This window comes from Vanessa cardui, chromosome 24 (assembly GCF_905220365.1).
Source record: "Vanessa cardui chromosome 24, ilVanCard2.1, whole genome shotgun sequence".
In the NCBI taxonomy this organism is placed as follows: domain Eukaryota; kingdom Metazoa; phylum Arthropoda; class Insecta; order Lepidoptera; family Nymphalidae; genus Vanessa; species Vanessa cardui.
In genome coordinates this window covers 3,298,304-3,312,404 of record NC_061146.1, presented here as the reverse complement: position 1 = coordinate 3,312,404, position 14,101 = coordinate 3,298,304, and the positions used below count along the sequence as shown (strand labels likewise).

The 14,101-nt window shown below is 33.6% G+C and overlaps 1 protein-coding gene across 2 annotated transcripts in view; it reads right to left on the bottom strand.

Moving 5' to 3' along the window:
• Positions 1–14,101, bottom strand: part of LOC124540007 — a 141,986-nt gene that overhangs the window by 81,922 nt on the left and 45,963 nt on the right. Inside the window, exons 1-2 of one of the 2 annotated variants that reach the window (XM_047117405.1) lie at positions 2,135–2,227; positions 1,088–1,680 (exon numbers count right to left, since the gene is read on the bottom strand). In XM_047117405.1, the coding sequence (XP_046973361.1) occupies positions 1,088–1,655 (568 nt within the window). In that variant the 5' untranslated portion in view covers positions 1,656–1,680; positions 2,135–2,227. Of the gene's footprint in view, positions 1–1,087; positions 1,681–2,134; positions 2,228–14,101 lie in introns of those variants that run through there. The other variant, XM_047117404.1, reaches the window with a different exon arrangement.

Genomic DNA, 14,101 nt, shown 5'->3' with positions numbered 1-14,101 from the left:
AATATACTAACTACATTATAATATGCTATATTTATCAATGAAAAGAACTTATTTCTTGTAATGTCTCACTAAAACTACTAAACGAAATCATAAGCCTATACCATGGATGAGATGATTGAGGATGGTGCAGAGCTTTTCGGATAAAGTTTAAATATATAAAATATTTATAAATAAAAATAATTTCAATGTTTGTTCCTATACATAAATCCTTATATATCCATGCTAAGCCGGACGGATAGTAATAATATATCCAACACGATCTCCTAAGCGTAAGGCGCCTATATTTTGTAGAAATATCCAAATAAAACACTAAAATATTGTTGCAACATTAAGAAATCTCCAAATTTAATGGTGGTCGGTGGCGTGATGAAAACTCTAAAAACGGAATAGTACGTGTCGATGTCCCAGATCTGGTATTATTAGAGAGAAGGCAAACAAATACACAAGCAAAAAACACTTGACGTTGTATAATTTAATTTAGTACAACAAAACGTAATGGGATTGTTCGGCCCTGAATGATGAAGGTTGCCCAACTACCTAACTGGCTTATATTAATCGACGCGCTTTCTCCTGAATTATCTCTATGGGCAAATATTTATGGTACGAACGATGTGTTGCATAATATTAATAGCTCAACTTTGCTTTGGGACTGTGCGAATATGACGTAGGATGAAGATCAGACGTTGCACGAAGATATGGGATATATATCTAAGATAATGCATACAATTATCGACCTTATTGTTTTCTAGCTATTAACATGATTCCTTTCCTTACTTTGGGATCTTTTAGGTTAAGTATAACTTATATTTTTGTAATTATGACGTAGGTGATTAGACAATTTCGAATGAAGACATACGTTCCAGATGCCTCATAGATCATCCATTTTATTGGGTTCATTATTGGTTATTTGTGAAGCATAATCTTGCAATTTACTTCGCTATTTAAGGGTCAATTTCAATTATTTACAGATAATCAATTCTTGATAACAAGAGGCATTAGAAACTCATTTCATAGAATCCAAGGTCATAAATTTCTTACAGTTAGTCAATAATAATCACAAACAAAGTCAGTAAATACAAGAACTCACCATCATAAGAATCCGGGATGTACAGCGGTTTCCCCACCAATTTTCCTTTCTTCCCTGACAACGGAACAGCTTCCACTCTTCTATGCGCCTCCAACACTCGATAAAGAAGCACAGCCCTATCCTCTCCCTCGAACTTCACAACACGCGGCAACGAAAACTTATCCACAAACTCTTTGAGCGTCATCACATCACTAGTATCATCCTCCGGTTCGACGGAACCGTTCCGCCTGCCTAGAAGGAAGTTGTCCGACCAATCCGCGTTCGGCCTCCGTTCCATGAAGTCAGGTCGCCGTTCACTACTTCTCGGTTTGTACCTTGGAGGTCGATCCCTTCTGACGAGCGCCTCGTTCGCCTCCGCGAGCCATCTCGTAACGAGTCGCTCTCTCTCAACGTCGAGGTATCTCGGTTTCGAGGCGTCACAGGCGAAGCGTGCTGCGTCGAAGCAATACTGAGGGGGCGGTGGACGCAACCGTGGTGGGAAAAAACGGGGTGGAACGTAGGGCGGGTGAGGGGCGTAGGCGGGCGGCGTCCTAGGCCCGGAGCCCTCTACTGACGCCGTGCGGAACATTCTCTCAGGCCATTGATGCCTCTACCTAGAACAAGAAATAAAATAGTTATAGCAGAATAATATTTTCTTGTATTATAAGTGGTATGACAGTAATTTTTCTTATATTACTAAAAAAATAACTTAAATGTGACTAAAAATAGGATATTAAAATAAATATAAATTAAATTAAATAACTTAACAGCAATGGCATGTAGATAAAACAATACTATTTTTGTCAAATTAATTAATTATTTTCGATTTGAATTATTTTTTAATTTATTACCTGCATATTTTCATTTAGCAGGCAACATAAAAAATTAAATTTAATAATTAATTCTTATTCTTTTATTTTATTATATAGAATTCATAAACAATTTATTAAAGTACCTACTTGATTGAATATCAAACCAAAATTTTTGTTACAATAACAATTTAAAAAAAAAAGTATAAAAATTAAATTCAAATTGCTCAACTCAAATATAAAACAATTTTCCGGATACCTTCATTAATCCATTTCATAATTATCAAAGTGACTCGACAGAATTAGACGTCGTTTTTGTTCGACTACTTCATGTTTACTGAGAAACAGATCGCATCTACAACTACGGCGAGTCAATAAACTATATAATAACTAAAGTAAAAAATATAACCATGGTAACAGGAAAATCATCTATAGTTTTTTATATGGCCGGTAGGAAGGCCGTTAATGGACCACCTGTTGGTTAAGTTGGCCTATTGGTATAGCTGACATTAGATTAATTATAAATACGACGATAATTCAGTCTGTTTGTTACCTCATAGGAAATAAACCAAATAGATTTATCGTAACTTTCGTTAATGATGTGGGGACATACAATATAAGTAACCGGATTTTTGAGGTTAATAAATATGACATAAATGGAGTCTCGGAAAATAGTTTGTATAGCTTTTTTTATGCCCGACATATTGTTTGACCACCTCTAGGATGGTACCTGTTCATCATATATTATAGCTATACTCAGTATCGTTGTGTTCAGGTTTGTGTAAGTGAGCCGTATAACTAAGTATAAGGGAATTAACATCTTGGTTCAAAAGTTGGCGTATTGGTGATGTCAGGAATAATTAATATTTCTTACAGTGTCAATGCATATTGGCGTTGGTGACCCATTTGCCAGTGGTCAATTTTAAAAAGAAAAAACTATGTATTTAAATTGGTGCGGGTGAAATCACAGGGCACAGCTAGTTAATGGACTCGAACAGAAATATAATGCAATTGTAATAATGACGTATTATCATATAATATATGACCCTTATTACCTTCAAAATAAGACGGATTATTGTTCGTTACAATAACATCAAAAGACGTTACGATTTTCTCACCGATAAATAGAATTTATACAGAATGTACTGAACCTATAATAAACTATGTTAAGTATAGTTCGTTAAAATATTTTCAATTCTTTTCTTATTTTCCCGTCTTTATTGTTCTAATCCAAATCTGATACTAAATTATACAAAGCGATTACGATCGCATCGCAATCCTTTACGAAACGGTAAATAATTATCAAAATCAGCAATTACTTTACATATATTTTTTTTATGTTATAAATTGGCGGACGATCATATGGGCCACCTGATGGTAAGTGGTCACCGTCACCCATAGACAATGACGCTGTAAGAAATATTAACTATTCCTTACATCGTCAATGTGCCACCAACCTTGGGAACTAAGATGTTAGGTCCCTTGTTCCTGTAGTTACACTGGCTCACTCACCCTTCAAACTGGAACACAACAATACTGAGTACTGTTATTTGGCGGTAGAATAACTGATGAGTGGGTGGTACCAACCCAGACGGGCTTGCACAAAGCCCTATAAAATAATGGCCACATTTTTGGTTTAAAAAATATATTTTTGCGACACTCGCCAGTTTTAGCAAAAGGTAAGAGCGTTCTATTTTATAAAACATAAATTTGTATTTTACATAACAAAATATGGAAAAAGTGTATTTAAGACAATACACTTTTTCCGCATTTCGCCATGTTCCAAGGTATAATTGTCTTCGATAGCTTAGAATCCGTCCATATGGATATATTATATGGATTATATGTTAGTAAGATGTGTCCAATATTATAACATTTACATAAACCAATTAAAGAGAGCTTGTTGGCAGTTCATTGACGATATACGAACTCCTTATTTCTCAATTCGTGTCTATGGGCAAACGTATTTAACACCAGGAGGTCCATAACTTTATCTGTTATTCGTGCAATAAATTGAAAAAGTATATATTTATAATTAATAATTTATCTATTTTTAATCTTTTTAATTCTCATATTTATCTTTTATATGTGACTGCACCTCAGGCTCCATACCTGTTCTTACCATACATAGAGAATAATGCAACATGTGAATTTTCTGCAAGACCACAGACAATAATTTATTGTCTCTGGTTACGCCATATTTATTTAAACGTGAAACGAGTATGCCTCAAGTCGTGTAATAAAGCTATTTTTGAAACCACTAATTTATTATCGTTGGCGTTTGATAGAAAAAAAATACTTTAATATAAAGTATTCTCCTGGTCTGAAATAGATTAACCCGAAATTTAAGCTCTAAGTATAAATATTAAAGAAAACTAGTAACTTTTGAGTTTGTTGCTTTTTCTTCGTAGAATTCTCTTTTAGAACCGAAGCTTCACACAAATCCTATTTAATCTTTGAATAAAGGATGTTTTAATTATGAAAAATCATTGGAGATTGAAATACTTTCAAATGTCAAATGCTATTTAATCTTCAAATAAAGAATAATTTAATTATGAAAAATAATTGCAGATATTGAAATCTTTTAGACTGTGAATTTAATGAAACAAATATACAAACAATCTCTTTAAGAACAAACATTTTCAACTTACAAATTCAGCTTAAATTTACTAGCAAAAGTTTTTTAATAATTTCACTAAATGTTCAGTGAAAACAGATAAAATTACATAAAAGTTATCAAATATAGTTGTCATATAATTGTATTTGCATTTTAAGCATATATAAATTAAGACATTTAGAACGTTATTTAAATAAATTGTTGGTTAGAAAATATTTATATCACGAATTTCACTGAAGGTTCAACTTGATTATTCACTTGCTTGAAATGAAGGAAACCATTCTGAAAACACTATATTTCGAATGTAATTCTTCCACTCATGCGTCCGCTAAAGAGGAGAGTACACTTGCTTGGCTTTGGAACATTTGCAGACCGCTAGTTTTTTTTTTTCAACATATTAATATACGACCGCGACGCGATCACCCTTATGCTATAAAAGCCCCTCGTATCACGTTCCCCGCATTCTCGATATACAATTATGCTAATGCGGTGTACCCAGTTTAATTTGTTGCCATTAATACTTATTTGTTTACAAAGCGAGTGCAATCAACATACGTGTAATTAAAACCGTCGCGAAACCAGTTTAAGATGACCGAAGTTATTCAACGTTAAGTAAAAAGACGCTTAAACTATGCATATAATTACTGGGCTTCGGATAAGTATGTATTTTTTTTATTTATTGCTGTGTGAATTCAGTTTAATTTTAATGCTAAGCGATTGTATTGCCTATGGGGACTGAGGATAGATTCCCATTTGCCTTGGTCCTCATTCTGCATTTAGCGTCTACTAAGAATATATGAGAACTCAGTAGAATTCGTTATTGTAATGCATATTAGCTTCTCCTGTAGTCTGCGTGTACACTCAGAGATATATACTTTTTAATTTATTCCATAACATTTTTGCATAAAACCTTTTTAAAGTTAGTCAGAATAAATACAAACATGTATTTAATATATTCTGTTGTGGATTATTACATGTATGTTAGTCAACTTCCTATAGATACGTAATTATATATACATACAATTATATATATACGTAATTATATAGTCGATTATTGAAATCCCTCTAGGACTTTAAAACGAAAATTGAAATTAATACCTGATTTATTCAAAACTCCATAAATTAAAATACATTTTTTTAAACACAAAACGTTCCTTATTGGCCGGGCTTATGATGAAGACACTTGCATGTTAACCTTGCTCGCCTACTATATGTAACACAGATTAAAATACAGGCAAATGACGTCACCGACCCCATTGCACCGCTATATTGTCCAAGTAGCGTTTACGCGCGCTATAATGTAATATATATATATATAATATGGAATTTTTAATATTATATTTTTCGGCAAATATGTAATAGAAATCAACTTTTACTTTAACTTCTACTAAATAATATAAAAAGGATTTTAAAAACCAGTCAAACAGCGTATTAAAAGGAGGTTTGTGAATTAAACTAGCGTCGTTATTGAATGTATAAAATTAATATATTATTCATTAAATCTGCTTTTAACACCTTATTGAAAAGCATATGCAATTGATGAAATGGTTCTGAAGCAACAATCAATCACATATAATCGACTGCTCATTACGAGCACCGAGTAAATGCACGCAACGGACTCAAATAGTTAAGATGGCAATTACAGGGTTACCGTTTACCGGAGGATGCGATTTTAAAAAGGATGTTATTAACATCGATTTCAAATTGAAATTATTAGAAATTTAATTAACAACATACAAACCTGTGCCCATTTATATTAATTAAAAATAATCTGTAGCGTGCGTAGCAGATATTCCGAATATGTACATTAAAACAGCTCATCGCGACTTGACTTAGTTAAAGTTTATACGAAATTACAAGACCAATTTCCTTCTTCCAAGTTTAAATTTCTATAAACACTGTAATAGCGGATGTAAGCTACGTTACAAATATCAGCTTCTTAGACTCCGTAGTTTTGGCTCTGTTAAACTAAACTTTATTCAAGTAAGCTTTTACAAGCACTTTTGAATCGTCATTTTACAATTAAGTGAAGCTACCACCGGTTCGGAAAGTAGATTCTACCGAGAAGAACTGGCAAGAAACTCAGTAGTTACTCTTTTTTAATATTTAAAAAATACAAAGTCATGCTAGTTATATACAATTATTTAAATTAATAAATCGTGCTTGGAAGTCAACAGGTCAGAGTCAGAGCGAGCAAACAATTTTATAAGTTTAGAATAATAGATTAGCTTTCATTTAAAATAAAATTGGTTTGAAACCTCAGTGTATATGAGCCATGACATACACCATGCTAGCGATGAAACTCTTAAAATGAAGACAATAAGTATTGCCACCTGCTTTTCTTTAATTAAAGTTATTGGTAAATTAACAACGTAGAGGATGAACATCCCAGTCCGTGTTATCGTAAGAATAGATACTAGTGGAAGATATATTTCTAATCCGGTGACAAGACTCTACCGCCAGAACAATACGGTGTCTAGACGCGCGGTAGCGTGTCAAGCCAAGTAAGTCAATCAAATCATTTACATAGATAATTAACTCCAAATTATAGGGATAACAATTATATATAATAATTATATATATAATTTATACAAGATAATTATAATATATTAACAGTCACTTTATTTTGTTTTTTCCATATATTAACATCCAATAGTTAAAAGTGCAATAAACTATTTTGTTATTTAATTATTTTATAACTATTGTTACTTCGTTGGATGTTCTGAATAAATAAATAAACTCCAAGTTATTCCATTAACGAGACGTGTAATTAAAATTAAAAGTTTCGAATAGAGATTCATAACACGTTCGGACCAACCAACAGTGCATGTGTTTTAGGTGAGATATAGTCTTTTTATTCCATTTATTAGTTGTGTGAGTGTGTGTTGTTGAAATTAATGTAAAATGTTGTTGTTGTGGTCTAAGTTACTCACACCTTATTATATCAGCTATCTGCCAGCGACATTCCTGTCAAAATCAGTCCAGGCTTTCCAGATATTAGCCAGAACAAACAGACAGACAGAAATTGAAAAAATGTTTAGATCGGTAAAAGTGCCGTGACACATATGAATTTAGTAAAAAGCAGTTACTTTAATATTACAAACAGACACTCCAACTTTCATTATATGTATAGATTCCGTTGCATTGACCGCTTGAAAATTCATTTAAATTCTGCTATTTACCAGGTTTTGTAAGTAAAATACGATAGATTGATGTTCTCTTTGATAGATAACAAATGAATCTTCAGCGGAACCTGAATAGACTGTAATTAATAACATGACAGCGCCCTGAACGGACCGGTTAGCACTTAGCACGTTATTAATGAAAGAATATGGAAATACGAGAACTGTAAAGGTGCAATCAGACGGTTTCCTTCTTCGGACATTATGCTCTTTCACTCGAACTGACACGTCTGAACAAAAAAAGTATGTGCGATTTGGATTCAAGCACTTAGGGTTCTGTATCAGATAGATACATGATTACATTCAATCTCATACATATATGCGTTCCTGAGAATAAGGTTCTTGTCGGATAGACGGACAAAGATCTTATAGGGGGTCCCTTTTTCCCTTTAGATGTAAGGTACCCTAAAAATTAAACAAAGGCGACGAATAAATATTTATTCTAGTCAGTCGAGAATGTTCTTCAAATTTCTAATATCACATTTAAGTGACGACCTCCGTGGTCGAGTGGTGTGTACACCGGTTTTCATGGGTACGCCACTCCGAGGTCCCGGGTTCGATTCCCGGCCGAGTCGATGTAGATTACCATAAGTTTTCTATGTTGTCTTGGGTGTTTGAGGTAACATCGTTACTTCTGATTTTCCATAACACAAGTGCTTTAGCTACTTACATTGGGATCAGAGTAATGTATGTGATGTTGTCTCATATTTATTTATTTATATTTATTTAATTTAAAAAAAACGTGAACTTCTAATCATTTTAGATAAATTAAATACTTATAAAATATACATAAAGTTCATTATGTATGTTTAAAGTTATAAATCTTAATTACGTCTCAATTAACAGCAAAACATGTCGCACGGGATTAATACAAATGAAAGCGACGAATAAAATGTTGATTGGTTTCAAAACGGAAATGCGTCTCAACATTGAAACGGGCATTCTTGTTATCATTCAACACGAACGAGACTGTACAGTTATAATCTGTGCGCATAATAATATAAAAAATTAAAATGATTATCTATGGATTTTATGTTTAATGTTACAGTTCAGCTTTGTCTATGACTTTTTCGTTGGTCTAGTGCCTAGATAGTTTTACTGATTCGCAGACTCACAGCATAGTTGCATACTCCATAACTTGGTGGTAGGGCTTTGTGCAAGCCTGCCTGGGTAGGTACCACCCACTCATCAGATATTCTGCCGCCAAACAACAGTGCGCAGTATTGTTGAGTTCCGGTTTGAACGGTGAGTGAGCCAGTGTAACTGCCGGCACAAGGGACGTATCATCTTGGTTCGCAGGGTTGGTGGCGCATTGACGATGTCAGGAATAGTTACTATTTCTTACTACGTCATTGTCTATGGGTGATGGTGACCACTTTCCATCAGGTGGCCCATATGCTCGTCCGCCAACTTATAACTTACAAAAAAAATAAAACTAATCCCATAATAGTGCAAATTTGTATCAAACGTAGCTTCGACATTATAAAAAATATGGTAGAAACGGGAATAAGCGTCTGCCATTAATATTTTCTAGAATTTTTCTGATATATTTTAAGATATCAAAATGGCAGACTTACAGCGATCATGTTTTGAAAGTCACCTTTTATGCTTTTCGACTCCATGGCTCGCTCAAAGGAACCCTCGATGGGAATAGTGAATCTCCATTTCTCCAACAGCAGGTGAAGTAGTACCTGCCTGTAATATGGAGTTTGCTGCTATACTCTAAGTCTACGGATCACTGGCTTTCAGTCCATAAGACAGTTCTCTAGGTCGTCGGTTCAAACAACAAGTCGGTAATAAACGATTTTGTCGAAATATTCTCAGTAACAGCTTTGAGGGCTGAAGAGTCTACACTCCTAGGAAAGCATGTAAATATCTTGCTCCTGCGCCTGATCTCTTTCCGGCCGTGTCAGATTTGCTGTTCCATTTGATTATGAGAGTGGTAGAGTGAGAGAGAAAGAGTGAGTGTAGGTACACTCACTCTTCTTCAGTCAATGCGCCACCCACCTTGGGAACTAAGATGTTATGTCCCTTGTGTCTGTAGTTACACTGGCTCACTCACCCTTCAAACCAGAACACAACAATACTGAGTACTGTTATTTGGCAGTAGAATAACTGATGAGCGGGTGGTAAGTACCCAGACGGGCTTGCACAAAGCCCTATCACCAAGTAAATGGTATAGTATGGTATCTAGATCATAAAGAAAATCTAGAGAAGCATCCCTAATAAGCAGTATTGTCGGTTCATTAATCGTAATTAATAAACTTCCCGTCTATTTCAATACACATATTTATCAGCACTTATAATTTCACACTGTTTTACTCGTAGAAAGTTACATAAGAAGCATTGATTATATTAGCATTAATCGATTGTTTGTTTGCCAATTACTTGGAAGTGAATGTTTTAGCAAAAACTTGGATTTGCATACATATTAATCATCTTTTATGCAAATTAAAACTATTTTATGACAAAGGAATTGCTTTAAGGAATATATTTTATGATTATATTTGTATGTAAATGAAACTAGATATATTTAAAAATATAATTTATATCGTTTAAATATGTCAATAAAACTTCTTGCTTATATGGCTGAATATATTGAGGTCTTTGACTCAAGCTTCACATGAAGAAATTGGTGAAGAATTTCTCAGTTAACGTTCCCGTACCTTGCAAAGCACGTGAAGACTTATTGCGTGTAAACTCTTTTCGGTCAACTAACATCGAATTAAGACAGTAAGTGCGCCTGTCTGTGCATATATATATACACACACACATACGTACATACTTTTCCATTCTGTTCGAATTGTAATCAATTCATATTAAAATCAAAAGCCGTTCACCTCACATATTAATGGCATCTTGGTACCTATCATTAAACTTAATTTTAAAACGTGACGCATTCTGAGGTTCTTGGACACTCCTAAAAAGGAGAGAATTAATTTCAGATTATTATTTGAAATTAAAACTGAATGACAAAATAATCTTAAAATAATAACGTTCAACCAACATGGTGCCAATGTAGGTTTGGAGCTAATCCCAAGACACTGCTCCAATCTGAGTTGGTGAATACACATATGGCAGAATTTCATTGAAATTAAACACATGCAGATTTCCTCGCGATGTTTCTTTCACTATCAAGCACGAAATGAATTATAAACATAAATTAATAGCATGAAAATTCAATTATGATTACAAACGTACTAACATTTACAGCTTCTAAGTGTCCCACTGTTGTAAAACCCTACTCTCTCAATGACCGTTAAGAGATATCCAAAATATGCCAAAATGCCAAACATCGCAAATAATCCCTTAATTAAAATAGGTGTTCGTATATAAAATGCAAACATTGATCTAAAAGACGTTGACATAGCTCACATTTCTTTCATTTAATCTCAACTTAAAAATGGAAATAATTGAGTTATAGCGCTTGTATTACTACCGGCACTTAAAGCAAAATTGGAACTCAATCGGTTGGGTCGAACTGGTTTTTAAATCAGTCCCTAAAATTGACCCGCACATACTAACAGATCTAAAAAATGCGGATTAAAATATATATGTCGTGAAGAAACACTAAAGCACAATAACACATTTTTAGGGAAATGAAGTTTAAACTTAAGTTAATAAATCTCTTTTAACAATAACAACATTTGGCGCTTCAGTCATTCTTACCTGCAGAAAATTTGTACAAGTATTAAATCTTTCATTTTAAATAGCGTTATTTATTTGGAAAAGTTCGTTATTATTGACGTTATTTATCGAAACGTTTTTGTAGTCTTCTCAATACCTGTAGTAGAATCATCGATATAAATTAAGTCAACTCGGAAAATACTCATATAGAACGTAGAATCTGGTGTGTTTAATATCATAAAGGAAATATGATATCAGTATATTAATAAGCGTGTGTTACAACAAGCGTGTCTTATCGCCTTACACTATTATAATTACTATCGTTCAAGCCATTCAAGTATGATTTCTTAATAAAAAACTGGGAACACGTGCATCGTCAACTTTTTTACAAGCGATGTTTATACGATTTACATAATACGTAATTTGAATCTTTTGGGGTCTTTTGATACGTAAAGTTCACTACCCGCTTTATTTGTGATCTTTTTTTAGTGAAACGGAGGCAAAAAATGTAAAGTTCCTTTTTGTATTATGTGAGAACATATAGACAAACCAACACACCGGTAGGAATGGAAAATATAACACGTGATAATTCTATTTTTAAATCAGTCAATTTATGTTTGGTATATTGTTATTGCCATTAAATTAATTTAAAAAAAAAGTCCTATTAATAGACAAGGACAAAATAAAAAATTAAAATAATGAAACATTTACTTCAAAATGTAATGCAGGATATGCATAATAATAATATAATAATAATAAATTAACTCGTACTCACATTGTAAAACATAAAAGTATTAAAAATAAATAAATTAAGTATGTTAAATTTGAAATTAATGAGTCTAAATTACTACTTATAAGTTTATATCTGTGGTGGGGTTTTGTGCCCTAATTATCGAGAGAGGTAATGTAAAAAGTGGTTTATATTTCTAAATGTCACTGTCAGTGGACGAAGTTATGGTACGACGCAACCATTTTTTCCTTGATATCTGACGACCTCAGTGGTCGAGTAGTGTGTACACCGGTCTTCATGGGTACGCCACGCCGAGGTCCTGGGATCGATTACCGTCTTTAGTTTTCTATGTTGTCTTGGGTCTGGGTGTTAGTGGTACCGTCTTTACTCCTGATTTTCCACAACACAAGTGTTCTAGCTACTTACATTGGGATCAGAGTAATGTATGTGATGTTGTCTCATATTTATTTATAGACACAACTTCATCATCATCATCAGCCCATACCCGTCCACTACTGGACATAGGCCTCTCCCAGTGCACGCCACTGTCACTGTCACTGCCAGCCACCTTGCGTAAATCGTCACTCCAACAACAACAACAAGACACAACTTATTCAAACGTAATAACTTGTAATATCATATGCCCTAATATATTCCACAATTTGACACGTCGATTTACATGCACTTGCTTTCTCGGGTTGAACTGGCGCGAGAATCTATATCTATTGGAGAGCTATTCCTGTTGGTTGTAAAAAGCGGCACTAATAGGTTTTATTTGCCGATGCTACGTCTAAGTTATGTATATTATGTATTATACTCATCTGTATTTCTATTATAAATTTAAAAAAAAAATTAGCAAGCGTAAAACGCTACTCGTGTACCCAAAACAAGTACCTAGACATAATATAAAATAAGATCAGATGACTCACACACCAACTCCAGTTGACATTGAAATATATAACTTAGTTTTTTTCCTCCGATTATTATTATAATGGACGTTTTTGTTCCGTCCGTGTTTTAATCTGAGGCAGCATTGTACGCGGTCATCGATTTTTAATGACTTCACATACCTATTTGTCATACATAATCATTCTTTACACACATACTATTAGATAGACCGTTCTGTCTGTATAGAAACTCTTTTGTAAGAGATCACGTGTGCTTTGTTAGAGAAAAGAAAAAATTGAGCATTGTCTATGTGACGTGAATGAATGAAACAGGAGCATCATAGAAAACGAATTAATCTGAGGAAGAGTAATTTTCTCACGGGATACATAGAAATCCTTCTTCAATTGCCAGGACAATAAAGCTGAAATAATCAAGATTATTTTATTGAAAAACTAGTTAGCGGTAGCTTCATATTAAAAAGTTCTTTATTCAAATGTTTAAGTCACAAGCAAGAAAGCACGCATGCGCGCACGTAGAAACGCACCCACGCACGCGTGAACGTAGAAACGCACGCACTGACTGTTTGTCCGCCAATCCGCAAGCATGCGCAAAGACTTATATATATGTCCAGAAATTTAAAAATATAAATGCAGAAGTAACTGGCTTTTTGACTGTCTGTCTGTTCACGGTAAACCACTGAACCGAAATTGATGAAATTAAACAAAGCAAGCTTAAACTTAAAGGAAGGACATAGCCTTTTTGTGATTACTTATAACACCTATACCAACATCTAATACGTGAGCAAAGTCACGGGCGATAAAATAATTAATCGTCGGATCAATGCTTATGTAAACGTATAAGATATAATGGAATAATTACTGAATTACTGATCAAGAACCATCAAGGAACACTACTAGTACTTCAGACTTGTACTCGACTTCAGTACTTATATTTATTAATAAAATTAAATTTATACATCCTGTATGTTATCAATATAAATGCGGCACTTTTTTCCCATATGTAATCTTGTATAGATTAATATGTTTTGTCTTCTTAATGTTTTTAATGTAAGGTTTAAATATATCAGATGTCAAGGAAAAAATGGTTGTGGGGTTTTTATTTTATAATACTTGTCTCAGGAAGGATGTATTTTTTTACGATGTCGGGTACTTTTATCTTTAC